This window comes from Giraffa tippelskirchi, chromosome 6 (genome assembly GCF_054371585.1).
Source record: "Giraffa tippelskirchi isolate mGirTip1 chromosome 6, T2T-mGirTip1v1.2.pri, whole genome shotgun sequence".
Taxonomy (NCBI): Eukaryota; Metazoa; Chordata; class Mammalia; order Artiodactyla; family Giraffidae; genus Giraffa; species Giraffa tippelskirchi.
Window position 1 is genome coordinate 96,262,546 of NC_137280.1, and position 25,755 is coordinate 96,288,300.

Sequence of the window (25,755 nt, forward strand, 5' to 3'; positions counted from 1 at the left end):
CTGTCACTGTCATCTTACATCATATCAAACCTTAATCTTAGTACAATCCACAGACCCTATTCACATCGTAATATCCTCTTCATCAAGTGCTTGGTATTTTGCAAAATGACATAGTTGCTAAGATATGGTTAATAGTTCAGCTAAAATGACGCTCTTCGCTTTTTGCAGCTAAGCATTGCATCCTGGAGGCGTGCACCCAGCTCGAGGCAACCACGCCCCCGGGAAAATCCAAGCAGGGAATGCAGACCCTTGGTAATAGACCATCCGCGCCGCCGCCTAAGGGGTTACCCGGATTGGGTGGTGGTGATGGCGAGGGCGTTCCTGCGCTTGCGCGCGGCGACGCTTCGCTCCACCCCCGAAGCGCAGTCAGATGACCCGCCCAACCGGCGTCGGCCTATAAAGTCTCGGGTGTTGACGTCAGCGTCCTCTTCCGCCGTCGTCGCCGCCATCCTCGGCGCGACCTAGCTCGCTCGGATCTGTCTGGGAGAATCCACCGCCATCCGCCACCATGGTGAGCAACGCTGTTCAACCGGGGGCCTGAAACGGCAGCGAGGCCTCTGCAGGGCTGGCGCTGCCAAGCCTGGAGACCTGTGGCCTCCCTGACTGGGAGGAGACATGGCGGCGGCGGGGCCGGCGGGGCCGGGGCAGGTGAAGCGGCTGCCGCCATGTCTGCGCGCCGCACTGCTCGCCGACCTCCGCTTCCGGGGGCTTTGCCGCCTCGCGGGGTCCCGGGCCCGGCTGAAGCTGGGGCGGGGGCGGAGGCGGAGGCGGGGCGGGGGGGTATGATGATGTGGCAGACGCTGTAATGGCGGGCGCCGCAGCGCGAGCCGGGAGCCTTATGTAACCCGCGGGCCGGGAGTTTCAGTCCGATTTTTAGTCGGGAGCCGTGGGCGTCTTGGAAATGGCTAAAGGAGAGAAGAGTAAGACCTTTAGAAGCGCCCGATCTTCTCCCGCTGTGTGATCTTGGCCTGGTCTCTTGTCTTTCGTGAACCTCCCGATTGTGAACAGCTGATGCTAGAGTCACGAGGTGGAGGCTCGCGCCTGTTAGGGCTGCGCAATCCCCCCTGCCCCCAAACCGGGGGTGGCATATTTACGAATCAAAGGTGGGGTGGGTAGCTCTGACACCCACAACCTCAGAGAGGGGTGACCTTGGAGTTCTGAGAGCCCCTTTGGTTGGGAAGCCTCGGGGTATACCAGTGGCCACACAGTGGGGCACTTGAGGTTCAGCCGGACCCCACGAGACCCCAGTATCTTTGTAGTATAAAGGAAATCTGTTGTTACTCTTTGGGACTTAGTCCCCAGTTTCCGTTCTGAGTTGTCACTTTGGGTGTGACAGCCAAGATAGGCTTTTCAGGGACAAGTTGAGTTGGACTTCTTAAAAGGGGTGTTAACAAAGAAAGGGGGATTTAGGTCAGTTGAGGCAGCACCAGGGACCAGCCCCTTTTGGCTAGGACCTTGCAGCCTCTATCGATCAAAGTCTCTGTGCCAAGGGTCCTTCCTGGAGTGCCGGCCTGTCATGACCCTCCCCTCCCCCACCGCGCCCAGGTGAACTTCACAGTAGACCAGATCCGGGCCATCATGGACAAGAAGGCCAACATCCGGAACATGTCTGTCATTGCCCACGTGGACCATGGCAAGTCCACTCTGACGGACTCCCTGGTGTGCAAGGCGGGTATCATCGCCTCTGCTCGGGCTGGAGAGACCCGCTTCACTGACACCCGGAAGGACGAGCAGGAGCGTTGCATCACCATCAAGTCAACGTGAGCAAGTCCCCTGGTGTCGTCTCCACAGGGAAAGGGGGGTGGTGCTTGTTCTGAGTCCTTGGTAGTGGGCAGGAAGGATAGACAGACATAGGCCTTTTCCCACAGGTTTCTGGGGAGAGGAGCACTTTGAAGCTGGGCTTCTGAACTGGGAGGGATGATGGAGCTTCATCTAGTGGGATGGGCACCTTTGCCTCCAGGGGAAGAGGCACAGTGATGGGTGGTTAGAGTTAAGGAGGTTGGAGGGGAAGGGAGCGGGGGGCTCTTGGCAATGTCTGGAGAAGTCTGAGGATGCTATTGGCATCCGGGGTCAATGCCAAAGTCCTGCTGTGCCCACGGCAGCCCCCTGTGAGTTTTATGACCCCAGATGTCAGGGTGACAACCCCCCCCAAAAAAAAAAAACAGTGACAGCAGTTGTCTTCATTTAGTCATTTGTCCTTGGTCATTGCTCTGAGACTCACTTCCCTGCAGGGCAGGGAAGGGTGAAAAGTAGCCTTTGGGATTTCTAGCTCCTGTGTAGTAGCTGCTTTTTGACAACAGGTGTGTCAACCCTGGGAGGACCCAGGTGGACTCTGGTGCCAGGGAAGTGGCTGTCCCTGGCAGAGGGTGCTGCCAATGTAAATGTCTCCAGATGCAGTGGCTCTTGTGTGAGGAGTCTCAAGTTCATCTTTAGGGATGAGTAATGCAGGGGGAGGGGACAGGTTGCAGTATCTGCCTGGCTTTTTTATTGGATCCTAGCCTCACTTAGGAATGAAGAGCATCCATCTTGACTCCCCCCTCAGTGGGAACCTTATTGACCACAGGCCAGGCTAAGGTGTGGCTTCATCTGGTTCACCTGTCCCCATCTTTTCAGGGCCATCTCCCTTTTCTACGAGCTTTCAGAGAACGACTTGAATTTCATCAAGCAGAGCAAGGATGGCTCTGGCTTCCTCATCAACCTCATCGACTCCCCTGGGCACGTCGACTTTTCCTCAGAGGTGACAGCTGCACTCCGTGTCACTGACGGTGCCTTGGTGGTGGTGGACTGCGTGTCGGGTAAGCAGTGGGCGCCCCCTAGGGTGGCTTGGAACCTGGGGCTGTCCCCTCTCTGGCTGCAAGAGCTGCCTCATCCCCTGCTGGTCTGCAGGTGTGTGTGTTCAGACAGAGACGGTGCTGCGCCAGGCCATCGCCGAGCGCATTAAGCCGGTGCTGATGATGAACAAGATGGACCGGGCCCTGCTTGAGCTGCAGCTGGAGCCTGAGGAGCTCTACCAAACCTTCCAGCGCATCGTGGAGAACGTCAACGTTATCATCTCCACCTATGGCGAGGGCGAGAGCGGCCCCATGGGCAACATCATGGTAGGACAGCCTGACTGCTGGGTTTAGGGTACCTCTCTCTGCTGTGTAAGGAAATAGCAACCCACTCCAGTATTCTCGCCTGGAGAATCCCAGGGATGGCGGAGCCTGGTGGGCTTCCGTCTATGGGGTCACACAGAGTCAGCCACGACTGAAGCGACTTAGCAGCAGCAGCAGCTCTGCTGTGTTCCTAGTACCCCCTCCCACTTCTCCCGCGGGGCAGACTGGAAGAGCTGTGGTCTTGGGCTGCTCCTAGGGAACTGCTTCTGAATGAGTGACTTCCTGGGGATTCTTGGGAGGTGGAAGGTGGGGTTCCAAGGAACCTTAGAGTGACAGGAAAGCTGAACTTTCAGGGAGGTGAGGCAGTGGCTCCCCCTGCTTGCTGACAGGTGCATGGGGCAGTCCCTGTGGGATCTTTGCACACCGCCGCCCTCCCCACCCCCCCGCGGGGTGGGGGTGGAGACAGAGTTGGGCACCTTGTACATGATGACTAAAATTTCTTCACTTTGACCTGATGGCTCTTGAAGAAATCTGAAGTCTGAGGCCTGGGGTGCTCGGGGATTTTGTAGCTGTGGTTTCCGTCCAACTATTCCAGCTAAACTGTTTCCTGTTCTTGCAGATTGACCCCGTCCTTGGTACTGTTGGTTTCGGGTCTGGTCTTCACGGTTGGGCCTTTACCCTGAAGCAGTTTGCAGAGATGTATGTGGCCAAGTTTGCCGCCAAGGGCGAGGGACAGCTAGGGCCTGCTGAGCGGGCCAAGAAGGTGGAGGACATGATGAAAAAGCTGTGGGGAGACCGGTGAGTGTTGGAGACACAGCTCAAGTGTCTGTGGGGTCTTTCCCACCCAGGTTACCCCCTCCCCTGCTGCCGATTTCTCTAACTCTTCGGTTGGGTGTTCTCCGAACAGGTACTTTGATCCAGCCACCGGCAAGTTCAGCAAGTCAGCCAACAGCCCTGATGGCAAGAAGCTGCCACGGACGTTCTGCCAGCTCATCCTGGACCCAATCTTCAAGGTGAGCCAGTGTAAGCTTGGTAGATACCCATTCCCAGGGCTGTCCTTGGGGTCCCCAGACAGTATGGTACCCAACCTGCTGCAGCCGATGGCAAGATGCCACAAGGCAAGAAAGGGCCAGGCCTGCATGTCAGCTCCTGGAACAAGGATGAGACAGCATGAGGTCAGAAGGCCCTCAGTTCAACCCTGGTTAGCAGGTCTCCCACACTCTTGGGCTGCATCTTGGGATTAGTCAGCCTCCTTGACTGGGCAGCAAGTGAGGTGTGGCAGAAAGGGCTGCCTGTTGTAAGCCAGTGAGTTCAGTGAGTGTGCCCACTTAGGGTGGGTTTTTTTAAGTCTGTTGAGAAATTTTCTTATTTGCTAGATTAAGTCAGGCGTTTGATGCTAAGTGAGGGTTTTTGCAGCTTTGGCCCTGCTCCATCCATGGCCTTCAGTCTCTAGCACGTAACTGCAGACTTCCAGTATGTTCCCAAACCCACTTTGCCATCTTTCCTGCATGTTAGGTGTTTGATGCAATCATGAACTTCAAGAAAGAGGAGACGGCAAAACTAATTGAAAAACTGGACATCAAGTTGGACAGTGAAGATAAGGACAAGGAGGGCAAACCACTTCTGAAGGTGAGCGGAGGAGCTCTTCCTGGGAGTCCCACCTTCTTGGAGCTGCTTGTGTCTATTTTCTTTCTGTTCTCTTTCTGACGTTTCCCCCTCACATCCTCTACTCTAGGCTGTGATGCGCCGCTGGCTGCCTGCTGGGGACGCCCTGTTGCAGATGATCACCATCCACCTGCCCTCGCCCGTGACGGCCCAGAAGTACCGCTGTGAGCTCCTGTACGAGGGGCCCCCAGACGATGAGGCAGCCATGGGTATGTGGGGCCTGCCTGCACCCCGGGGGCCTGATGCTGGACAGAGCCTCAGGAGTCTGGAAAGCTGAGCTGCCATGGAATCACATGTTCCCCTTTGGGGGTTTCATTTTTCTTCTCAGGCATTAAAAGCTGTGATCCCAAAGGCCCTCTCATGATGTACATTTCCAAAATGGTGCCGACCTCTGATAAAGGTCGGTTCTATGCCTTCGGCCGGGTCTTCTCAGGGCTGGTGTCCACTGGCCTGAAGGTCCGCATCATGGGGCCCAACTATACTCCTGGGAAGAAGGAGGACCTGTACCTGAAGCCGATCCAGAGGTGAGGTACTCAGGGAGTTAGAGGGGGCCCAATAGCCTCCTGCTGCTCGTCCATCCAGTGAGGGGGGAAGGGGTGGGATCATCTGAATGTAAGAGACCTGCTTGGGGGAGGGAAGCACCAGGAAATAGTACCCTTCCTCCAACTAAGGATTCACAGTGTGACACAGTCCTGAGCTGGGAAGCAGGTAGGAAATTAGAGTGATAGGATAGTTAAGGTACCCCGAGAGCAGGCCCTGATCCCAAAGACCTCAGTTGAGGGTGGCGCCCCCCAGTCATTGCTGCAGGCGTGGGACTCTCTGAGGCCCTGACTGCACTAGGGTGCAGAGGCCTGCACAGGCGCAGCAGCACATTACTTGGTCTTGGGGTGATCAGAGAATTGTCACTGAGATGTCACTGGGTCACTGGCCCCTGGTGAGCTGGCTCTGCCCCTCTAGACATGAAGATAGCCACAGGCTCAAAGGAGGGGTACTTTGTGCTTCCACTGCAGGGGTCTTGGGTTCAATCGCTGGTCCAGGAATTAATACATGCAGTGTGGTACTGCCAGAAAAACAAGGGAGGCTTGTCTGGTGACTTGGGGATCTGCCACACAAGTGCTAGTGTGTTGACACCTTTTATGTCCCCCCCCAGGACAATCCTGATGATGGGCCGTTACGTGGAGCCCATCGAGGATGTGCCTTGTGGCAACATTGTGGGCCTGGTGGGTGTGGACCAATTCCTGGTGAAGACTGGCACCATCACCACCTTTGAGCATGCCCACAACATGCGGGTGATGAAGTTCAGTGTGAGCCCTGTTGTCAGGGTCGCTGTGGAGGCCAAGAACCCGGCCGATCTGCCCAAGCTGGTGGAGGGTCTGAAGCGGCTGGCCAAGTCGGACCCCATGGTGCAGGTGGGTGGCCGTTGGCCAGAGGCGACACCTGCCACGGTGGCTTGTTGACTTGTTGACGTGATGTGACTGGGCTGACCTGGTAGAAGTCCTGCCCATTTAAATGGTGGTTTTCCACCAGGAGTCCAACTTTAATATACTACTTAAGTCTTTCCAGACTGGTTGGACCCTGAGGCTCTTTTTAGAAGGTTAAAGTTGAAAACTAGTACCTACCCCCTAAACCTTGTGTTGGGAGTCCACCTTGTCCAGCTGGAGCTGGCTTTCCACCTGCCCCGTGGATTCCCTTGGGTTACCACATGGTCCTGGGGTCAGTGTTGGGCTGATACTTGGCCTTCTGCAGTGCATCATCGAGGAGTCCGGGGAGCACATCATCGCTGGGGCTGGGGAGCTGCACTTGGAGATCTGCCTCAAGGACCTGGAGGAGGATCACGCCTGCATCCCCATCAAGGTGAGGCTGGTGCTGCCACGCAGTGATGGCTGGAGACCTGCATTCCCTATACCAAGAGGGCTGGTGGAGAGCACGGCCTGGGTGGGCTCTGAGGGGCCCGGTGGTGGGGGTCACTTGGTTCTCCTTCCTTCTGCCCCGTCTTGCCAGATAATATGTGCTGTTGTGACATCAGCTGTTTGGATGTGCAGGCAGGGTTGGAGTGTGAGGGGTCTGCTAACTTCTGCTAGCATAAGTTTACCAAAAAAAAAACTTGAGAAAAGGGCAGACACTGAGGTTCTGTAGGCAGCCCTACCACCCCCAGCTGGTACACTCTGGTTTCCATTTTCTGCTTTTTCATAGAAATGAGCTCAGATCTGTGTCTGCTTAGCCGAGGTTTTGGGTTTCTTTACATGCTGTTTTTCCCTGTTAAACCTCTCTAGTTATAGGAATGAAAGTTTCCGTTCTTCAGGGAATTGACAGTTTTTTCATATTCTTTTCTAAATAAGAAAACTAGACTGAAATGGGATCTTGCACTAGTATGTTTGCAATCATTTTTCAATTAATACTGCACATATAGTTTTACCACAAGTGCTATTTAGCCAGCCCTGTTGGCAGTGGGCGTTTAGCGAGTAGCTGCACACCTGTTTGCAGGAAGTCAGGTGGAGCCTGCTCTGCTCGCTCTCCTCTGCCAGTGTGAAGTGGGCATCATTAGGAAGATGCTTGTCTGGGTTGTCTGCTTCCTGGGGCAGACCTGACCCTGCACGTTCCTCTTTTAGAAATCTGACCCAGTTGTCTCGTACCGGGAGACTGTCAGCGAGGAGTCGAATGTGCTCTGCCTGTCCAAGTCCCCCAACAAGCACAATAGGCTTTACATGAAGGCACGGCCCTTCCCTGATGGCCTGGCTGAGGACATCGACAAGGGTGAGGTGTCCGCCCGCCAGGAGCTCAAGCAGCGGGCCCGCTACCTGGCTGAGAAGTACGAGTGGGACGTGGCTGAGGCCCGTAAGATCTGGTGCTTCGGCCCTGATGGCACGGGCCCCAACATCCTCACGGACATCACCAAGGGGGTGCAGTACCTCAATGAAATCAAGGACAGTGTGGTGGCTGGCTTCCAGTGGGCCACCAAGGAGGTGAGGGGGTGCTCAGGCACAGCACTGCAGGGGCAGTCAGCGGGCAAGGTGGGATTGTGTGTGGTCTTGGGAACAGACAGCTGTGGCCAGCCTGTCCCTCAGAGCTGCTGTGGAGGTGGGTTCTTGACAGTGGTCCTCCTTCCTCCATAGGGGGCTCTGTGCGAGGAGAACATGCGGGGTGTGCGCTTTGATGTCCATGATGTGACCCTGCACGCTGATGCCATCCACCGTGGGGGTGGCCAGATCATCCCAACAGCTCGGCGCTGCTTGTATGCCAGTGTGCTGACTGCCCAGCCCCGGCTCATGGAGCCCATCTATCTTGTGGAGATCCAGGTAAGGGGGCTGGGCCGGGAACCCCCAGCTGATGTTTTGGGTTCCATCCTGCCCAGCAGCCGCTCAGAGCCCTTTTTTGCCTGACAGTGCCCGGAACAAGTGGTTGGTGGCATCTACGGTGTCCTGAACAGGAAGCGGGGCCACGTCTTCGAGGAGACCCAGGTGGCCGGCACCCCCATGTTTGTCGTGAAGGCCTACCTGCCTGTCAATGAGTCCTTTGGTGAGTACCAGTCTAGTGTGGTCCTCAGATGCTCACTGCCTTCGGGGTGGAGCCCAGCAGACATACAGCCCTGGCCAGTCCTTTCTCATCATCATGGGAGCTGCCCACTGCAGTTTGAAGGAGGGGGTGACCTATTTCTCTCTCATGTGGGTCTCAGGACTGTTGATTTAGTGGAGTGACCTTGGCCTGTGGATCTAAGCACGGCCACAGAGCAGCTGTGCTGGAGATCTGGCTCATCATCAGAAGGTGCAGATGGAGGCCTGGGGCCCAGGAAGGGCCATCCCTGCCTCATTCTTTATCAGTAGCCTTTGAGGGAACCTTTGAGTGAGGTGTAGGGTAATGGGGTTAACATCTTACACGACTCCGGGATCCCCTGGTGTGAGTCTGTGTTTCTGGTCTCAACCAGGGAACCTTGAGGCACATACCTAGGCTTCCCAGTGAGCACTGTTTGCCCCCTCCTGCAGGCTTCACTGCTGACCTGAGGTCCAACACGGGTGGCCAGGCCTTCCCCCAGTGTGTGTTCGACCACTGGCAGATCCTCCCCGGTGACCCCTTTGACAACACCAGCCGTCCCAGTCAAGTGGTGGCGGAGACGCGCAAGCGCAAAGGCCTGAAGGAAGGCATCCCAGCCCTGGACAACTTCCTGGACAAGTTGTAGGTGGTCCGCTTAGCCCGCCACCTGGTGGGACTTGGCGTGGCCCCTGTGCCCAGGGACAAGTGACCACGGCAACAAGCCCTCACATTCTCCACAACACCTCGAGGCTGTCCAGACCCAGTAACGCTCTGCCTGACAGGTTTCTGGGGCCCACTTCGTGCCATCGCTCAACATGAACACTTGATGCCGTTTCTTTCGATATTTATTTCCAGATTTCAGGGGCAACAGAAGTGCCCTCACAGCAGGGACTTATCTGGCCGGTGGGGATGGGGGAGGGGATGGGACAACCAATACTTTTTTGTTGAGGGAAACTTAATGTCAAAAAAAAAGTTAAAAATAAACGCATTAAGAGGTTTATTTGGGTAAATGGCCCATAGTGGATTTTCCTCCAGAAAGGGGGAAGAAACAAGCGGGTAGATGTTCTGTTTGGACAAGAGCTAGAAGGCAGGAAACCCCACCCGCACAGTGTCAACTGAGCACCTCCAGCTGTATTAGTGCCATTGGAATAATAAACGACATGGTGGTGATTGTGTGTATGTGGTCTTTCTCCATCTGCTCAGGCTGGAATGGGCTCTCTGGGCCAGTGAGCAAGGCCATTCCATTACAGTGTTGAATGTCACCTCCAAGTGATAGTCCAGGAGTCCATCTGTCACAAGGCCAGCCAGACATCTGTGCTGTCCACAGGGGCAGCCACTTTGCCCATGTGTCCCCTAAGCATTAGAAATGGGAGCAGTGTGCCTCAATAACTGAGTGTTTAACCATTAAATATTGGGTTAGCAAACCCAGTATTTACGTAGTTGTCACTAATGGTACCGTAGCAGTCAGTGCAGGCTTGGAAGGTAGTGTGCTCACTTTGGTCCCATCCAAACTTCCCTCGTGGTTACTTCTATGCTGTTTGTCGCTAAGTTGTGTCTGACTCTTGCAACCCCATGCACTGTAGCCCTCCAGGCTCTGTTCATGGGATTTCCCAGGCAAGAATACTGGAGTGGGTAGCCATTTACTTCTCCACGGGGTCTTTCCGACCCAGGGATGGAACCTTTGTCTCCTGCGTGGCAGGCAGATTCCTTACCATTGACCCACCTGGTGGTGTGGAAGGAAGAGTATAGTAGAAACCTGGTGAACATTGCCTAGGGCCAGGTGACCAAGGTCAACATCAGTGGTAAGTCCCCATGATGGTATGGTACGACATGGTCTTCCTAAAACTCATCTCTTTGGTTTAACCGTGAGAAAAACATCAAGACAAATCCACATTGAGGGAACAGACCAATCTTCAAAACCTAGTCATCAAAACCCCTGGAAGTGAGACTCAAAAAGCACAGAGGAACCTAAGGAGACAAATGTGACGTGATCCTGGGACAAGAAGACGGGAGAAAGTCTAGTAGGGACTAGTTAATAATGTATCACTGTTCTTTAGTGGGGGCAAATGTACCAGATTAATAAGGAAATAATAGGGAAAAGTGAATGTGAGAGAAAGTGCTGCTTTAGCTGTGAAGTATGCTTTGGGTTTAGTGGAGGAAGGTGGTCCCCAGGCTGGAAGAAGAGCTTCCCTGTCTACACTTAAACGGGGATGAGGTGTGAGGTGAAGAAGGCAAGTGGTGGTGGAGTGAAGTGGAATTGCATGAATTTGGGACTATCATGACCAGAGGTTGGCCTGTGTCAGATGGTATCTGAAGTGGGCTTTGGGTTCAGGCCTCTGGGAACGAATCTCAGTTAATGCCTTTACTGGCTGTGTGACTCTGGGTGAGTTACTTAACCTCTCTGGGTCTGTTTCCCCAAGTATAGAACTAGTAAAATATTTTAACTTCACGTTGTTAATTGGTATGCAGTAAGGCTCAATCAATGCTAGTTCTTACGTATCTTGAGCCTAAAAGGAGTCATAAAACAATCCTCAAGCATTAATGGCAACACCTATCCTAGTTTGCATCCTTATGTATTTGCAATATGGCTAACAGCTTCCCAGGTAGCGCTAGTGGTAAAGAACCCACATGCCAAAGCAGGTGACTTGAGACATAGGTTTGATCCTTGGGTCCGGAAGGTCCCCTGGAGAAGGAAATGGCAACCCACTACAGTATTCTTGCCTGGAGAATCCCATGGACAGTGGGGACTGGCAAGCTATGCAGAATTGGACACAACTGAAGCGACTTAGCACCCCTAACATTTTACAGAGGAGAAAACTGCCTGGGACTGAAGCAGCCCCAGGGCCCGCCTCAGGAGCTGTCATGAGAGAGTTGGGCATAGGATTCACGTATTTCATGCCCAAGGAAGGCAGGAATAGGGACGCAGGACTTCAGCATCCTTCCCAGCTTCAGGACCCGGGTCAGAAGGAAAGGGGCGGGGCGGTCCAGGGACCGGAAGTCGGGAGGCCGACTTCCGTGAGCTTGACCGACGTTCTTAACAGCCAATCAGCTGTGGGAGGCGAGCCTGTACCAAAGGTGAGGCCTCATTTTGGTGAGGAGGCCCGGAAGCCGTAGGCCCGGGCCTGAAAGGAGGCGGTGGGCGGGGATTCACGAACCGTGTGTGTGCTGACCAATGGGCGGTGGGATCCACCTCTCGCGGGCGGGCTCTGGCGGGCACGGTGACGATGCAAGGGTCTGCGCGTTGCGGCGGCCGAGGCGGCGGGGCCTGAGGACGCGGCGCCCGCCAGCGCGGCTGAGGGACAGGTCTGCGGCGCGGGGCCGAGGGTGCCTGGGGAGGGGCTCCTGGGGCACTTACTAGGGGGGACGTTTGGGGACCCGTGGGATGACTGGACGGGAGAAGGATCTGGGCCAGGGCCTGTGAGGGGCGTGTCGCCCTCTGGGACGTTGGAGCCGAGACGTTAGGGGTTGGGGGAATCTTGGCGGCGTCTCTGAAGGAAGCCATAGGGGTCTGCCTTGGAGCTTGGAAGAAGGTTGGAGACGAAGGATCATGGAGGAGACTCAGATGTGGCCCTTTGCGGGGTTCCGTTGAAGGTGTGGAGGTTGGGGCGGGGGCCTTTGAAACTTGAAAGAGGTGTCTTCGAGGAAGAGGGAGGAGGAAGTTAACTTTGCTAGCACGGCGGAGGTCAGAGGGAGCAAGAATGGGCTAGGGCCTTGGAGGAGCTTGGAAGCCATTGTCCGGTTCCTGGGAAATTCAGAAAGGCGGGGGCGAGAGATGGGGTAAGCCCAGCGCCGCAGAGGGTCTTAGAGACCAGCCGAGGAGGGGAGGGCATGTGGGGGCAGTGGGTAAGGAGGAGGTGGAGTTGAGCTTGCTGACCGACAAGGAGATGGGAGTGTGTGGTAAGTCTGGCAGAGAGTCAAGGTGTCCCAGGGTTTGGGGGTGTGAAGAGTGTGGGAGAACTTAAACAGGAATTTGGGGGCCATGGATGAGATTGGGAGAAGCCTAGAAGGAAGAGGCAGAAAAGACTGGGGTGTTGTGTACAGAACCGCAGATCTATGGCTCCTGGGAGTTACAGGGGTGTAAGTGGCCCAAGCCGTGCTAACACTGACCCCTGGGGCAGTGTGGTATCTAAACGAGATGACACATGAAAGCGCCCCACCCACCAAATGCAAGTGCCTTTTACCGGTAAGGTAGAATTTCAGCATGGTGAATCTGAAACCTATTTAGAGGATGCTGATCGATCCTTTGACCCAGAAGTAATGACTGGCATCTCAGTCCTTTTCTATTTCTCTGTCTCCTCCAGGGTCACGGCAAGAGGACTCCGTGAGGTACTATTTCCGGACCGCATCTACCAACTGACCAGGTTTGTCCTGGAGTGGAAGACGCTGAAGGCAGACCGGCCACCATGTCAACATTCAGGCAGGAGGATGTGGAAGACCACTATGAGATGGGAGAGGAGCTGGGAAGGTGAGCAGTCCCCTCTGATGGGGCCACGAGGAGGGGGGAGACCCGACCCACTGTGGGGTCTTCTGGAGTATCTCCTCTCCTCCTGTCCTTTCTCCTGCTCTCCCCAAGCAGCGATGAGTCAGTATCATGCGCTGTGGGACAAGTTTGGGCTTTGGAGGCAGCCAGTCTGGGCCTGGAATTCTGGTTCCGACATCCCCTGTGCACTTCCTTTGGGAATAAACGTGATCGAGTCCAAATAGCACCTAATACAGTGCCTGGTCTATGTCATGAGAGCAGTAGATGTTGGTAAAGGTCTGTCTGTGTCTTTAAACCTCTCTTGTGGGAGGCAGTGGAGCTTCCCCGGCCTCCTGTCTGGGCCCACACCCTGGCCCATTGTTAGCATTCTTGTGGGAAAGAGCAGAGGTTTCCCAATCCAGCCAGGCAGCTGATTTCCTGCCAGGCGGGGCCTGGGAGCGCACCCTCTGAGCTCTCCCGCCTCAGACCTGCCAGCCACCATCCTTTTTTCTGCCGAGCCTCAACCCTTATTTGGTGAGTTTGTTGCTGGTTGGCCTTCTCAGAGCCTCCTTGGCCGGCCCCATGATGTCACCAGAAGGGAATGTAAATAACTGAGCGTTCATCAGGCCTTTGCTGAGAGGCTGAGAGAGCCAACGGGGCTCATTTGGGATTCTGAAGTCCCTCCTTTAGGAATTTCCTCTGGTAGAGCGGCAGGGAATGCAGGCCATCTCCCCCACCTGCATGGAAATCTCAGACTTTATTACTGAAAATGTTAGGGCCTTCTGCTGAGGGTAGCTGGGCAATAGTCAGTAAAACTATCATGTGTATTCCCTTTAACCCACTAATTTCACTCCTAGGAGTTAATTCTGTGGGTATAGCATATATGTAGACCTAAGATCTTGGAGAAGGCAATGGCACCCCACTCCAGTAATCTTGCCTGGAAAATCCCATGGACGGAGGAGCCTGGTAGGCTACAGTCAATGGGGTCGCTAAGAGTCGGACACGACTGCGCGACTTCACTTTCACTTTTCCCTTTCATGCACTGGAGAAGGAAATGGCAACCCACTCCAGTATTCTTGCCTGGAGAATCCCAGGGACGGCAGAGCCTGGTGGGCTGCGGTCTGTGGGGTCGCACAGAGTCGGACACGACTGAAGCGACTTAGCATTAGCATAGACCTAAGATCTAGGGATGGGGAGAGTCACTGTAAGGACTTTATGTGAGCAGAAGATGGGGCCTTTTCAGTGACCATCACAGCATCACTGCCTTGTCAACAGAGTATTATGCACCCATTAAAAAGAGCATGGCAACTTGTATAAAGCAAGCCATGTAGGAATTTTATTGAAATTCTCTAGTAGCTGTGTCCACTTTAATAATTTTATTATAATGTGTTTTATTTAACCTGTTAGGTCAAACTATTATCATTTTGGTTGTCATTCGTTATAAAAATTATTATTATTATTTTAAAAATATTTATTTATTTGGCTGCTCCAGGTCTTAGTTTCAGCACTTGGGATTTTTTTTGTTGTGGCATGCAAGAACTAGTTCCCTGACCAGGGATGGAACCCAGGCCCCCTGGATTCGGAGCGTGGAGTCTTGGCCACTGGACCACCAGGGAAGTTCCTATAAAAATTTTCAATGAAATAGTTTACTACCTGTTTTTGATGTGAAGCCTTTGAATTCTGGTGTGTCTTGTATGCTCACAGCACACCTCAGTTTGAATGGGCTGGACAGCTTGCATGTGGCCAGTGGCTGCCATCATGGACATCGCTGCCCTATGTAATGATCCAGAACATTCTTAGAGACACACGAGGTGAAGGATTAATGCCATGGAACACTGTGCATACTGTGCTGCAACTGTAGAACTTGCAGATGTTGTTTGGCCATCTGAGTCCTGGGCTGTTTTTTGTTACATTCCCATTCATCTGTGAAAGGCTCTACCAGGCAGGACCATTATCATCCCCATTTTGTGGATGAAGAAACTGAAGCTCAGAACAGGAAATCAGCTTGCCCAAGGCCATGTAGACTGAAGGTGGCCAGGCAGGACTCAGGCCTTGAGACTAAGCCCTGCTGATTGCAAAGCGCAGGTGTGCTGGAGCCAGAGGTGGGCGTCTGGCTTCTGCTTTGAGTTAAGCCCAGCCGAGTTTCCTTGTCCTGGGAGTCATGGACTGAATAAAATGGGAGTGAGTATTGTGTGGATGGGTATGGAGGGTTCTCCCAAGTCAAGTCACCTGGGCAATCTTGGGAGATAAATTAGTCTGCGGTTGGTCAGTGTGGACGTCATCCTGGTTTCTGTGTCACGGAGTGTGTCTGCATTTGTCACCTCAGGCTGCTGGGGGCTGGACATCAAAGATCAAGGTGTTGCAGGCTTGGTTCTCTCTGAGGCCTTTCTCATTGGTGTGTAGATGCCCACCTTCTCCCCATGTCCTCACATGGTCTCCCTCTGTGCGCGTCTGTGTCCTAACCTTCTCCTCTTATAAGGACACCTAACCCTGTTGGATTAGGATCCACCCCAGTGACCTCGGGCTTTCCTGGTGGCTCAGTGGTAAAGAATCCACTTGCCAGTGCCGGAGATGCAGGTTTGATCCCTGGGTTGGGAAGATTCCCTGGAGGAGGAAATGGCAACCCACTCCAGTATTGCCTGGAGAATCTCATGGACAAGAGGAGGCTGGCGGGTTACAGTCCATGGGGTTGCAGAGAGTCAGACGCAACTGAGCAACTGAGCACCAGTGACCTCATTTTTACTAAATTACCTCTTCAAAGGCCCTAAATCACAGTAGTCAGATTTGGGGGTCCTAGGGATTAGGATTTTGGGGGACACAATTTAGCACTAATGGTGTCTTTGTTTTCCTTCCCATGAACTCTTTTTTTTTTTTTAAGAGAATATATTGTTTATTTGGCTCTGCCAGGTCTTAGTTACAGTTGCAGCACGTGGGATCCTCAATCCTCGTTGCAGGATGTGGGATCTAATTCTTAGACCAGGGCTCCCTGCATTGGGAGTGCAGAGTCTTAGCCACTAGATGACCAGAAAAGTTTCACCTCCCCCCTACCATGAACTTTTTGTTAGTTTTTTGGTTCATCTTGGAATAAAACTAGAGGGGAAAAAATCCTTGTATTTGAAAATTAGGCCACACATTCAGGCCTAGAGTGTTCCCAATAGGCAGCAAACACTCGGCCTTCGATGTCATTTCTGTTGGAGTGTCATTGTGGGGTGGGAGGCGGACCTGGAAGAATTTGCTTGGTTGATGTAGGCAGAGGGGAGAGGGAAAGACATTTCAGGAGTGAGGAGTGTTAGCTAAGATGTTGAAGGGGGCAGGAGCACAACATACCCAGGGGACCATTGTGGTAGATTTAAGGGATTGGGGGGAGGTCTGATCAGGGACACTTGACATTTCTCATCTGACTGTGCTCTTGGCTTTTAGACTAGTGTATGAGTTTCCTGTTGTTGCTGTAACAAATTACCACAATTTAGTGGCTGAGAAGAATATCCATGTTTTACGTCTAGGTCTGGGAGTCAGGAGTCTAAAATGAATCTGCTGGGCTGGTCCCTCCGGAGGCTTCTGCCTCTTCCAGCTTCTAGAGGTGCCACATCCCTGGCTCACGGCCCCTCCCTCCATCCTCACAGCCAACAGCGCAATATCTCCCATCTCTCTCTTCCTCTGACCCTCCTGCCTCCCTTTTACAAGGACCCTGTGATGACACTGGGACCACTGGGGAATCTAGGGTCATCCCCATCTCATGGGCCTTAATTCTGTCTTCAGAGCCCCTCTCCCCCGTGAGGTGACATGCCTGCAGGTCCCGGGGATTCAGATGTGGACCATTATTTAGCTCACCTTGATTGGTGATAATTTGCACTTCCCAACCTGCCTACCTTGACCTTACCTGCCTGAGTGGACACAGAGCATGTCTGCAGCAGCCTACTGTGGCACCTTTGTGCCTTGATGCTCATGTGTACAGTGGCTTTAGATGCTTGCCGGCTGCACCTGGTACTGAGCGTCTAGTAAGGTCTGCTTACTGGGTCCCTTGGCTTTTCTGAAGAACCCCCTGGCTGGGCAAAGACACCCTCATTCATCTATCTCTTGTTCTGCCTGTCCTGTCTGTGCTATCACCAACTGAAGAGATCCCTCCTATCCCCAGGGCCCATCTCTGCCACTCCTTCCTCTACACACTTGGTCCCATTTCTGTGAGTTGTCACATAGTCACCTTGTCTCCTTTCTCTTGACCCCTGGTGGTACCTGGTTGAGGTCTCTTGTGTGCCTTCTGTGTTAGGCTTAGTCTCTACGTTCGCGTGACCCATAGCTAGTGGGCCACATCTAGCCCTCGCCTAGTTCAGTATGGTCCACTCATGAATGTAGGATGGTTTTTTACTTCTTTAAAGGGTTGTAAAAACACACACAAATTGTGACAGAGACCATATGGCCTGTAAAGCTTAAAGTAATTATCCTCTAGCCTTTTTCACTCAACTCCTGAATGAAAGCAAGTTAACATAGCTAAGTTCCTAGACAGCAAAAGAATTTGGACATTGGACAGCTCCCTGGAGGACAGTAAATAGTTTCTCTCTTTCTCTTCAAATAACAGTTGTCTTGAGATATAATTCACACACCATACTGTTTATTCTATTAAACTGTGCAACTTAACGATCTTCCATATATTCACAGTTTTACAGCCATCACTATTGAATAATCTCAGAATATTTTCATCATCCCAAAAGGAGCCCCATCCCCCTGGTCAGTCACCCTCATCGCCTCCTCAGCCCCTGACAACCAGGAACCCACCCTCTGGCCTGTTCTAGATGTTTCCCATCAGTGGATTATACACTGAGTGTCCTTCTGCATCTGTTTCTCTCACTGAGCATCATATTCTCAGGGTCCATCCACATTGTAGCAAGTGTCAGGGCTTCACAACCCTTTTTCAGGACTGAGTAATGCTCCTGTGTGTGGAGGGACCACATTTTGTGTATGTTCTATCCCCTGATCAGCATTTATCTCTACCTTATGACTGCTGTGAATGATGGTGCTGTGAACATTTGTGTACAAGTTTTTGTAGAGTGGAATTCACGGGTCTGAAGGTAACTCCATGTTTTGCCTTTTAAGGAACCTCCAGACACTTTTCACCACAGCTTCACCGCCTGGCTTTCCCACTAGCCGTGCACCAGGGTTCCAGTTTCTCCATATCCTCCCTCCTCTCTTGTGAAAACGTGTGTGCTTCTTTCACTCTGAAGCTCTTTTGAACTCAGTGGCTTTTTATCTTTTCTTAGAATTTAAACTGTGATGAAATGTGCTGTGAGAAGTTGAATCATATAGGAATCATAGCAAACATTAATAAAAAGAAAAAAACCCCTCTTCACTGCCCTCAGTTCCGATCTTCAGAGATATCTGCTGCTCACAGCCAGGCATGTGTCCTTGAGACCTCTTACCTGTGGCAACCTCTTACATGTCAGCATACCTCTATATATGGTATAACATGTACCTTTCTTTTTTTTTTATTAATTAATTAATTTTTGTCTGAGCTGGGTCTTCGTTGCTGTTCAGGCTTTCTTTAGTTGTGGTGAGTTGGGGCTACTCTCTAATTGTGGTGCATAGGCTTCTCATTGCAGTGGCTTCTTTTGTTGAGCACTGGCTCTAGGGCGTGTGGGCTTAGTAGTTGTGGCACTTGGGCTTAGTTGCCCCATGGCACGTGGGATCTTCCCAGACCAGTAATTGAACTGGTGGCCCCTGTATTGATGGGCGGATTCTCAACCACTAGACCATCAGGGAAATCCTGTACCTTTCTGTTTTACCCAGAATAACCTCATTCCTTGTGGTCCTCTGCGGCTGTCTTCACTGAGCAGGTCTTCATGGGGGTCTGTCCTCTCAGCGCCTAAAGAATCGTCTTTCAAGACTGCATAAAATTCAGCCTGACTTGCCATGATGGGGTCCAGCTTCATTTTGGTAAACATGGAACCATGTTGGTTCTTTCACTGCTGCAGACACTCTGGGCAGCCACTGTGTTCAGTGCCAGTTTGCGCTCACGTGGAGCACTGCTACCAGGGGTGCATCCTTGAGGTGGTTGGGACGCACTGTCCTGGGAAGTGGCCCGGGTCCCCAGAGTCCTGCGTCTCTCTCAGCGCCTGCTCCCCCCTCCCCTCTGTCCCTGTAGCGGCCAGTTTGCGATTGTGCGGAAGTGCCGGCAGAAGGGCACTGGGAAGGAATACGCGGCCAAGTTCATCAAGAAGCGCCGCCTATCATCCAGCCGCCGGGGAGTGAGCCGAGAGGAGATCGAGCGGGAGGTGAACATCCTGCGGGAGATCCGGCACCCCAACATCATCACACTGCACGACATCTTCGAGAACAGGACGGATGTGGTGCTCATCCTTGAGCTGGTCTCAGGCGGCGAGCTCTTCGACTTCCTGGCCGAGAAGGAGTCGCTGACCGAGGACGAGGCCACCCAGTTCCTCAAGCAGATCCTGGACGGTGTCCACTATCTCCACTCCAAGCGCATCGCCCACTTCGACCTCAAGGTAGCCCACTGGGCCTGCAGCACGGAGCCGGGGAGGAGCCTGGCCGGCATGGGTGAGGATGGGGCTGAGAAGGTCCACCTCCCTTTTCTCAGAATGTCCCTGCTGGGGGTGTTGAGATGGATGGCTCTGGGCTGGACCTGTGGAGGGGAGTCAGCCCTCACACACCCCACACACTGGGCCAGGCCAGTGCTGTTCCCTGAGACATGGGGCCAGCAGCAGCAGAGCCCCCTGCTCATCCCCCTGCCTTCCTCCCCGCACCAGCCAGAAAACATCATGCTCCTGGACAAGAATGTGCCCAACCCACGGATCAAGCTCATTGACTTCGGCATCGCCCACAAGATCGAGGCAGGGAACGAGTTCAAGAACATCTTTGGGACCCCGGAGTTCGTGGGTGAGGAACGGGTGGGCCTGGGGGCACTGGAGCATTTCCAGCTGGCTTAGGGCGAGGCAGCCCCTCAGGCCTCAGGTTTCCCGTTGTGCCCTAGCGCTGGGCACCAAGGACTCAAGGCCTGGGGCAGTCACCACCTTGGCTTTCCCTGCCAAGAGCCGGCCCTGTCTGTGGGCTCTGCTACTCCCCTGGGCCGTGTCCAGCGTGCCCCCTTGGGCACATCCGGCACCTGACCCTGTCTCCCTGTCTCTGCAGCTCCTGAAATCGTCAACTATGAGCCCCTGGGTCTGGAGGCAGACATGTGGTGAGTGAGGGTGGTGGGCCCAGGGCCGCCCTTGTTGCGTCTCCTCAGGGAACCCTCCTCTTGTGCCCAGGAGCTTCCGGGTCACAGCCACGGGTTGAGGTGCAGCCCCCCCTCCTGGTCTTGGAGCCGTGGGGCAGGGGCAGCACAAACTATTGCCTTAGGACAGGGGTTGCTGACCTATCCAGGCCTGTGAGCTAGGAAGGGTTCTCAGGTCTTTGAAGGGTTGTTAAAAACAGATGAATGTGATGGAGACTGTTTGTAGCCTGAAAAGCCTGAAACACTCACTGTCTCACCCTTTACATTAATATAGAGTTTGCCAGGTCTGCCCTCAGCCACAGAGGCCTCAAGAGGCTCCACATCTGTGTGGCCTGTGGTGCCTTTGTGCTCTGTCTACCCTGCCCACACTCCAGCCACTTTGAGTCTGGACAGGCAGCCGTAGCCAGAGGTGCCTCAGTGTTCAGTCCTGAGGCCCTTGGAGCAGAGGGTGGGACTTGGTGGAGGCTGTTCAGACCTTGGAGGAACAGGGTCCCTGGGGCTGACAGGCCTGCCCCCACCTGGCTAGATAGTCTTGGACTCTGGGGGTTGGGGTGCTGAGCCTGCGGCAGAGCTGACCCTATCTCTTCTGTGTGTTCTCCTCCAGGAGCATTGGTGTCATCACCTACATCCTGTGAGTACCTGCCCTCTCAGGGCTTTGCTGGGTCGGGAGGCTTCTGTGCAGGGGTCACAAGTGGAATGCAGGACCCTCAGTGTGCTGACCTGTTGCAGTGCTCAGGGACTCTGGATGGATGGACAACTGCGTGAGTGTGTGCAGGAGAGAGTGTGTTCAGGAGAGTTCCAAAGGCAAGGCCTCCCCACGTGAAGTAACCACACGAGGCTCTGGGCCGGGACTGTTGTCCCCTCGTCCTTGGGCTGGCAACTCCTCAGTGTGGTGGATTCAATCACAGGCCTTTGGAGATGGACTCAGTCTCCAGCCCCTCCCCTTCCTGGAGGTTGGAGGCAGGACAAAAGTTCTATCCCTCTGACCCCACTGCTCTGCCCCAATTGGCAGCCCTCTCCTTAGGGCCTTTCCACAGTCACCTCATTGGTACCAACTCAGATGTGGCTGGAAGGGGCTTGTCATGAGCAAGAAAAGACACTTCTTTTATCTCTATTCTCTGGAGTTGTTTTAGGAAATGAAACAAAGACCAAATATTATAGCAATAGATGTTCCTGCCTTGGGTTTTAGGAAGTTACAAGGGTTTTGTGTGCCTGCAGTTGGGAGTGAAAACCAGCTATATGTATTTCTCACCTAAAAAGTAACAGCATCACACGCCCAGATCCGTGCAGGGTGGTGGTGTGGCCTCAGCGCAGCACGCTGGAAAGACACCTGACATCTGCGGTGTCGGCCAGGAACCCCCAGCACCGCCCCCCCACCCCTCCAGTTAACCATTTTGCCTCTAACTACTAAGGGGTTCAGGGAAGGGGCTTTGAGACCAAACCCCTAAGACTAAGTCTATGGGGATACTTTGAGGTTCTGCAGAGATTTTGCTGACTCATTTCAGCGCCCCTCACTGGCTGGGCAGTGGATTTTCACTGCCTCTGGTTGGCGGCTGGGCGCGTTTGTGCAGGGTGGCTGGGGGCCTGGCATCAGCCTCCCTCCCCATGTGCCCCCTCCATGGGCACAGTGGAGCTGGGTGGTGGCCTGGGAAGCAGCCTGGTCGTGGAGTGACCGCAGGCCTGTCTGGCCCCCCTGAGCCTGGTGTCCGTCTCCTAGCCTGAGTGGCGCGTCCCCGTTCCTGGGTGAAACCAAGCAGGAGACCCTGACCAACATCTCGGCTGTGAACTATGACTTTGACGAGGAGTACTTCAGCAATACCAGCGAGCTGGCCAAGGACTTCATCCGTCGGCTGCTTGTCAAAGACCCCAAGTAGGAGCACTGGGCCGGGCAGGGTGGACCAGACGAGTCCCCCAGAATGGGCACTATGGCCGAGGACAAGTAATGTGTCCATCTGAGATGCCACTCCTGTATCTGGGAGTCGTCTGTGGCTCCTGTTCTGGGTGCAGATAGCAGAGGGATGCCTAGGCAGGCTCTCTTACGAAGCTGCTTCTTACAAAGCTTTTCATTTGTTGCCAGCGTTTAGGATAGGAGGTTTCATATAAAAGTCTAAATTACTAGTTGGTTTTTTTCCCTAGAAAAAGCTAAACATGCTGGCAGCACAGAGCTCTCCTTCACCCATAGGTGCTCCCATGGGCTTGTCCTCCCCAGGCTCCTCCTCTGGGTGTCTGAGTTATGAGACCCCAACATTAGGTGTCAATGCTGTTAGCGGAAAACATGGAAACCCTGGAGTCCATGTCCCCAAGCCCCTTGTTGGGCTCCTTATGGCCGGCCAAACAGATTGGGAGACCTTAATTGTGCCTGTATTGGCATGGTTGTTTCAGGAACTTGCTGCTGGGCTTCACAATGACTTCAGGGACTAGGTTTCAGGGTGGTGGCCCAGGGGAGGTGCCCTGAGTCAGCCATAGGTGGGGTTGAGAGCAAGAGCTGCAGCGGGGAGAGTGTAGACCACCCCTTCCTGCTCTCTGTGTGGTGAGGACAGTGAAGGAGGCACACATGCAACTAACCAGTTCTGGGGGCTCTTCCAGGAGGAGAATGACCATCGCCCAGAGCCTGGAGCATTCCTGGATCAAGGTGAGGTGGTGGGGCTGCCCCCACATAGGCATGGCAGTTGGGACCAGCCCCCAGCATGGGCGAGCGTCCTCACGGAAGTGGGCCTAGATGCTGTGGGCACAGGCTGTATGTCAGTGTAGCGTCGGAGTCGTCTCATTGAACTGCTGGCTGGAGTCCACGGCCACTCTGCACACAGCAGGGTGCCCTCCCCAGAACTTCTCAGAAAGGGATCACCTCCAGGCTGAGGTCAGGCTTGGCAGCCTCGGTCAAGGGTCAGAGAGTGAATTCTTTTGGCTCTGTGGTCTCTGTTGTGACCATGTGGTCCGCCATCAAGTCTCAGCTCAACCATCAGAGCGGGAAAGTGCCAGGACCACGTGTACTTAGATGGACAGAGCTGTGGGCCAGTATAAAGTGGGCGGAGGGCCAGATTGGCCCTGGGGGGCTGCCCTGCTGGCCCTAGTCCAAGGTGCCCTTTCCTCCCCTCCTCTCCCCCTGCAGGCCATCCGGCGGCGGAATGTGCGGCGGGAGGACAGCGGCCGTAAGCCGGAGCGGCGGCGCCTGAAGACGGCACGCCTCAAGGAGTACACCATCAAGTCGCACTCGAGCATGCCCCCCAACAACACCTACATCAACTTCGAACGCTTCTCCAAGGTGCTGGAGGAGGTGGCGGCAGCCGAGGAGGGCCTGCGCGGGCTGGAGCACAGCCGACGCCTGTTTCATGAGGACCTAGAGGCACTGACGGCCATCTACGAGGAGAAGGAGGCCTGGTACCGTGAGGAGAACGAGAGCCTAGGCCAGGACCTGCGGCGGCTGCGCCAGGAGCTGCACAAGACGGAGGCGCTGCAGCGGCAGGCACAGGAGGAGGCCAAGGGTGCCCTGCTCGGGGCCAGTGGGCTCAAGCGCCGCTTTAGCCGCCTGGAGAACCGCTACGAGGCACTGGCCAAGCAGGTGGCCTCCGAGATGCGGTTCGTGCAGGATCTGGTGCGCGCCATGGAGCAGGAGAAGCTGCAGGAGGGGGAGTGCAGCCTCCGCTAGGGCCGCCCAGGGTGCGGCATCCTCAGCCCTGGGAGGCCCCGTCACCCCGATGTGGCCCTGGAGTGCCCAGGAGCTGGAGGCAGGATGCACTCCGTGGGGCCCAGGAATCCATGGCCCAGGAGGGCTTGGCCCTGCTCTGCCCCAGAGGAGGTGGCTGGTCTGGGCCTTCTCTGCACCGCCCGAGTGCCCCCAGCCCCTCCCTCCCTCCTGCAGCTTCACTCTGGGGGCATCCAGGGCAGCATCAGCTCAGGACCTCTGCAAGGGAGCGGCACATCCACAATGGAACTGGCCACAGCGGACACACATGCCTCACACCTGCCCAGGGTTGGGCTGGCAGCCTTCATGTTCAGAGCCTGGTCAGTAGCCTCAGGCTCTCCATGTGGTCCAGGTGTGTGGAATCTTGGTGCAGGGGCATGGTGGGGTGTCTGTGAATGTCCTAGGACTCAGAACTGAGGGGGAGCCTTTGCTCGACACCCTGGCTCCTCCACTCTGGAGAAGAGAAGCTGCTCCTCCAGAGTCAGTGGTGGAAGGGCCTCTGATCCAGATGCCCCAGCCCCTCTCAGTGCCCCCAGCCCTCAAGGAGATGTCAGTCTGGGTGTTGTATTGGGGGTGGTGGTGGCAGGGCCCAGGGCCCAGGTGCAGTAAAGGAAGTATCTTCAAGGCCGAATCTCCACTTCTTGCTGAGGCAGGCCTCTCATGGGGAAGGGGGTGAAGAGCCTTGGGACCTCCCCTTCTCTCCAGCTCCCTGACAACACTTAGAGCCTTCAGCAGGGTCCCAACCCCGCCTCATCCCCAGCCCCACCCCATCATACTCTCTTCGCCATTGCTGCCCTTGGACCAGCATCTCTCTACTGGGCACCCTGGAGTAACTGCTAGGGGCCCTTGTTTCCAGCGTCCCCTACCTGGAGAGCCCCAGGGTCCCTTACAGCCTGCCCTACCTTGCTGCGCTCCGGGCAGCTGCTGGAGAAGGCGCCCTTAAGTGGTCTCGGTGGCAATGCTGCTTTGTGCCACTAGGTGCTGCCCTGCGGTGCGGTCCAGAGAATGTGCCCTAAGAACCAGGCTTCAGCAGAACCTGGGTTCCCAGCTGTGGCCACGCTGAGCTCCAGCGGAGTTCCCTGCTGCCCTTGTGTTAATCCAGGGGCCCTTATGCAGCCCCCTGCCCTTAGTCCGAGAGGAGTCCTCCCAACAGGCCAGCCACATGCAGGGAGGAGTGGGTGGGCAGGTGGCTGACCCTCCAGCCATGGCCCCGGCGGGGCTCAGGCCACAAGACCCTGTAGGGCCGAGGAGGGCATTGGAGCCTGGCTGTGGGTCTGGCAAAAGGGCAGGATGGGCCCACTGTGTGCCCCTCACAAGCACCATTGTATGACATACACACTTCTGAGCATGTGCCTGCTGCTAGCCTTAAGGAAATAAAACCTGCTTCCCTGGCTCCTGCTTTTCTCTGCTTGGCTGGGATGGGGGTGGCCTGCCTGGCAGCTGGCACCACAGCCTCTGTGGCCTCTTGTGTCTTCTTTCCTCTGTCGACTGCCAGCCCCCACAGCCCTGGGGGATCTTGGAGGCTGCCCCTATCTTGGGGCTCAGCTGGGGATGTCTCTGAAGAGCTGGAGGCGTCCAGGCGACTGGAGTTGGCTTGGAGGGGTTTCCTGTCCCTCTGCTCCTTCTGAAACGCTGTCAGGTCACACATGGGCCCCCTGCCTGCTCTGGGCCTGCCTGGAGGAGGTGTCCTTGCCACTCCTGCCCCCAGTCGCCCAGCCTCTGGGTCTGGAATGTGGCTCCAAAGAGGGTCCCTCTGACCTGCTTCCTCCTTCCCAGTGGCCTGGTCAGCATTCTGTTCCCTCATTCCATGCATCTCCCTATTCCCCCTCTTTTAAACCAATTTTAGAAAAATTGAGAAGACTCTAAAATTCATTTCATTTTTCATCTTTTTTTTTTATGGCCATGAAGCACAGCATGGGAGATCTTAGTTCCCCAACCAGGGATCAAACCCGTGTCCCCTGAAGTGGAAGCATGGGACCCTAACCACTGGACCACCAGGGAATTACCTGTCTTCTTGATCAACAACTTCCACTCTCAGAGTCTCAGTAGATTTCAGCCTGTGGAGTGGTTGAACCCACTCAGCTTTCTCCAGTCGGTCTGT

The 25,755-nt window shown here is 54.7% G+C and overlaps 2 protein-coding genes and 1 non-coding gene across 7 annotated transcripts; all 3 read left to right on the forward strand.

The window, feature by feature from the left end:
• Window positions 1-425: 425 nt before the first annotated feature.
• On the forward strand, window positions 426-9,458 carry EEF2 (eukaryotic translation elongation factor 2). Of its 2 annotated transcripts, none has more exons than XM_081499746.1 (15): window positions 426-511; window positions 1,546-1,804; window positions 2,569-2,795; window positions 2,887-3,098; window positions 3,715-3,893; window positions 4,003-4,108; window positions 4,611-4,724; window positions 4,831-4,969; window positions 5,089-5,284; window positions 5,911-6,169; window positions 6,507-6,614; window positions 7,370-7,723; window positions 7,874-8,056; window positions 8,144-8,276; window positions 8,741-9,458. In XM_081499746.1, the coding sequence occupies exons 4-15, from the start codon at window positions 2,952-2,954 to the stop codon at window positions 8,932-8,934; spliced, it is 2,112 nt and encodes a 703-aa protein (XP_081355872.1). In that variant the 5' UTR covers window positions 426-511; window positions 1,546-1,804; window positions 2,569-2,795; window positions 2,887-2,951; the 3' UTR covers window positions 8,935-9,458. The 2 variants fall into 2 exon arrangements, with proteins under 2 accessions (XP_081355872.1, XP_081355871.1); XM_081499745.1 differs by having other exon boundaries at window positions 1,546-1,760; window positions 2,614-2,795.
• LOC145511834 (small nucleolar RNA SNORD37) lies at window positions 3,575-3,639 on the forward strand. Its single transcript, XR_014058208.1, has one exon. It is a non-coding gene; the product is annotated as a small nucleolar RNA SNORD37 (small nucleolar RNA).
• Window positions 9,459-11,311: 1,853 nt separating the features above from the next.
• DAPK3 (death associated protein kinase 3) lies at window positions 11,312-25,047 on the forward strand. Of its 4 annotated transcripts, none has more exons than XM_081499753.1 (10): window positions 11,312-11,363; window positions 12,590-12,753; window positions 18,884-19,244; window positions 19,506-19,635; window positions 19,888-19,936; window positions 20,577-20,603; window positions 21,690-21,842; window positions 22,559-22,604; window positions 23,082-23,578; window positions 23,832-25,047. In XM_081499753.1, exons 2-10 carry the CDS (start codon window positions 12,692-12,694, stop codon window positions 23,980-23,982), a joined length of 1,476 nt encoding a protein of 491 aa, XP_081355879.1. In that variant the 5' UTR covers window positions 11,312-11,363; window positions 12,590-12,691; the 3' UTR covers window positions 23,983-25,047. The 4 variants fall into 4 exon arrangements, with proteins under 4 accessions (XP_081355879.1, XP_081355878.1, XP_081355877.1 ...); XM_081499752.1 differs by lacking the exon at window positions 11,312-11,363 and adding an exon at window positions 11,509-11,879; XM_081499751.1 differs by lacking the exon at window positions 11,312-11,363 and adding an exon at window positions 11,509-11,591.
• Window positions 25,048-25,755: the final 708 nt, after the last annotated feature.

Bases quoted from the DNA above. Each gene is read 5' to 3' on its own strand.
- DAPK3 (XM_081499753.1), top strand. From the start codon at position 12,692: ATGTCAACATTCAGGCAGGAGGATGTGGAAGACCACTATGAGATGGGA. The intron at 21,843-22,558 runs GTAGGAGCACTG...GGGCTCTTCCAG, and splicing joins CTGCTTGTCAAAGACCCCAA to GAGGAGAATGACCATCGCCC. The intron at 22,605-23,081 runs GTGAGGTGGTGG...CTCCCCCTGCAG, and splicing joins TGGAGCATTCCTGGATCAAG to GCCATCCGGCGGCGGAATGT.
- EEF2 (XM_081499745.1), top strand. The intron at 1,761-2,613 runs GTGAGCAAGTCC...CCATCTTTTCAG, and splicing joins TGCATCACCATCAAGTCAAC to GGCCATCTCCCTTTTCTACG. The intron at 8,277-8,740 runs GTGAGTACCAGT...CCCCTCCTGCAG, and splicing joins GCCTGTCAATGAGTCCTTTG to GCTTCACTGCTGACCTGAGG.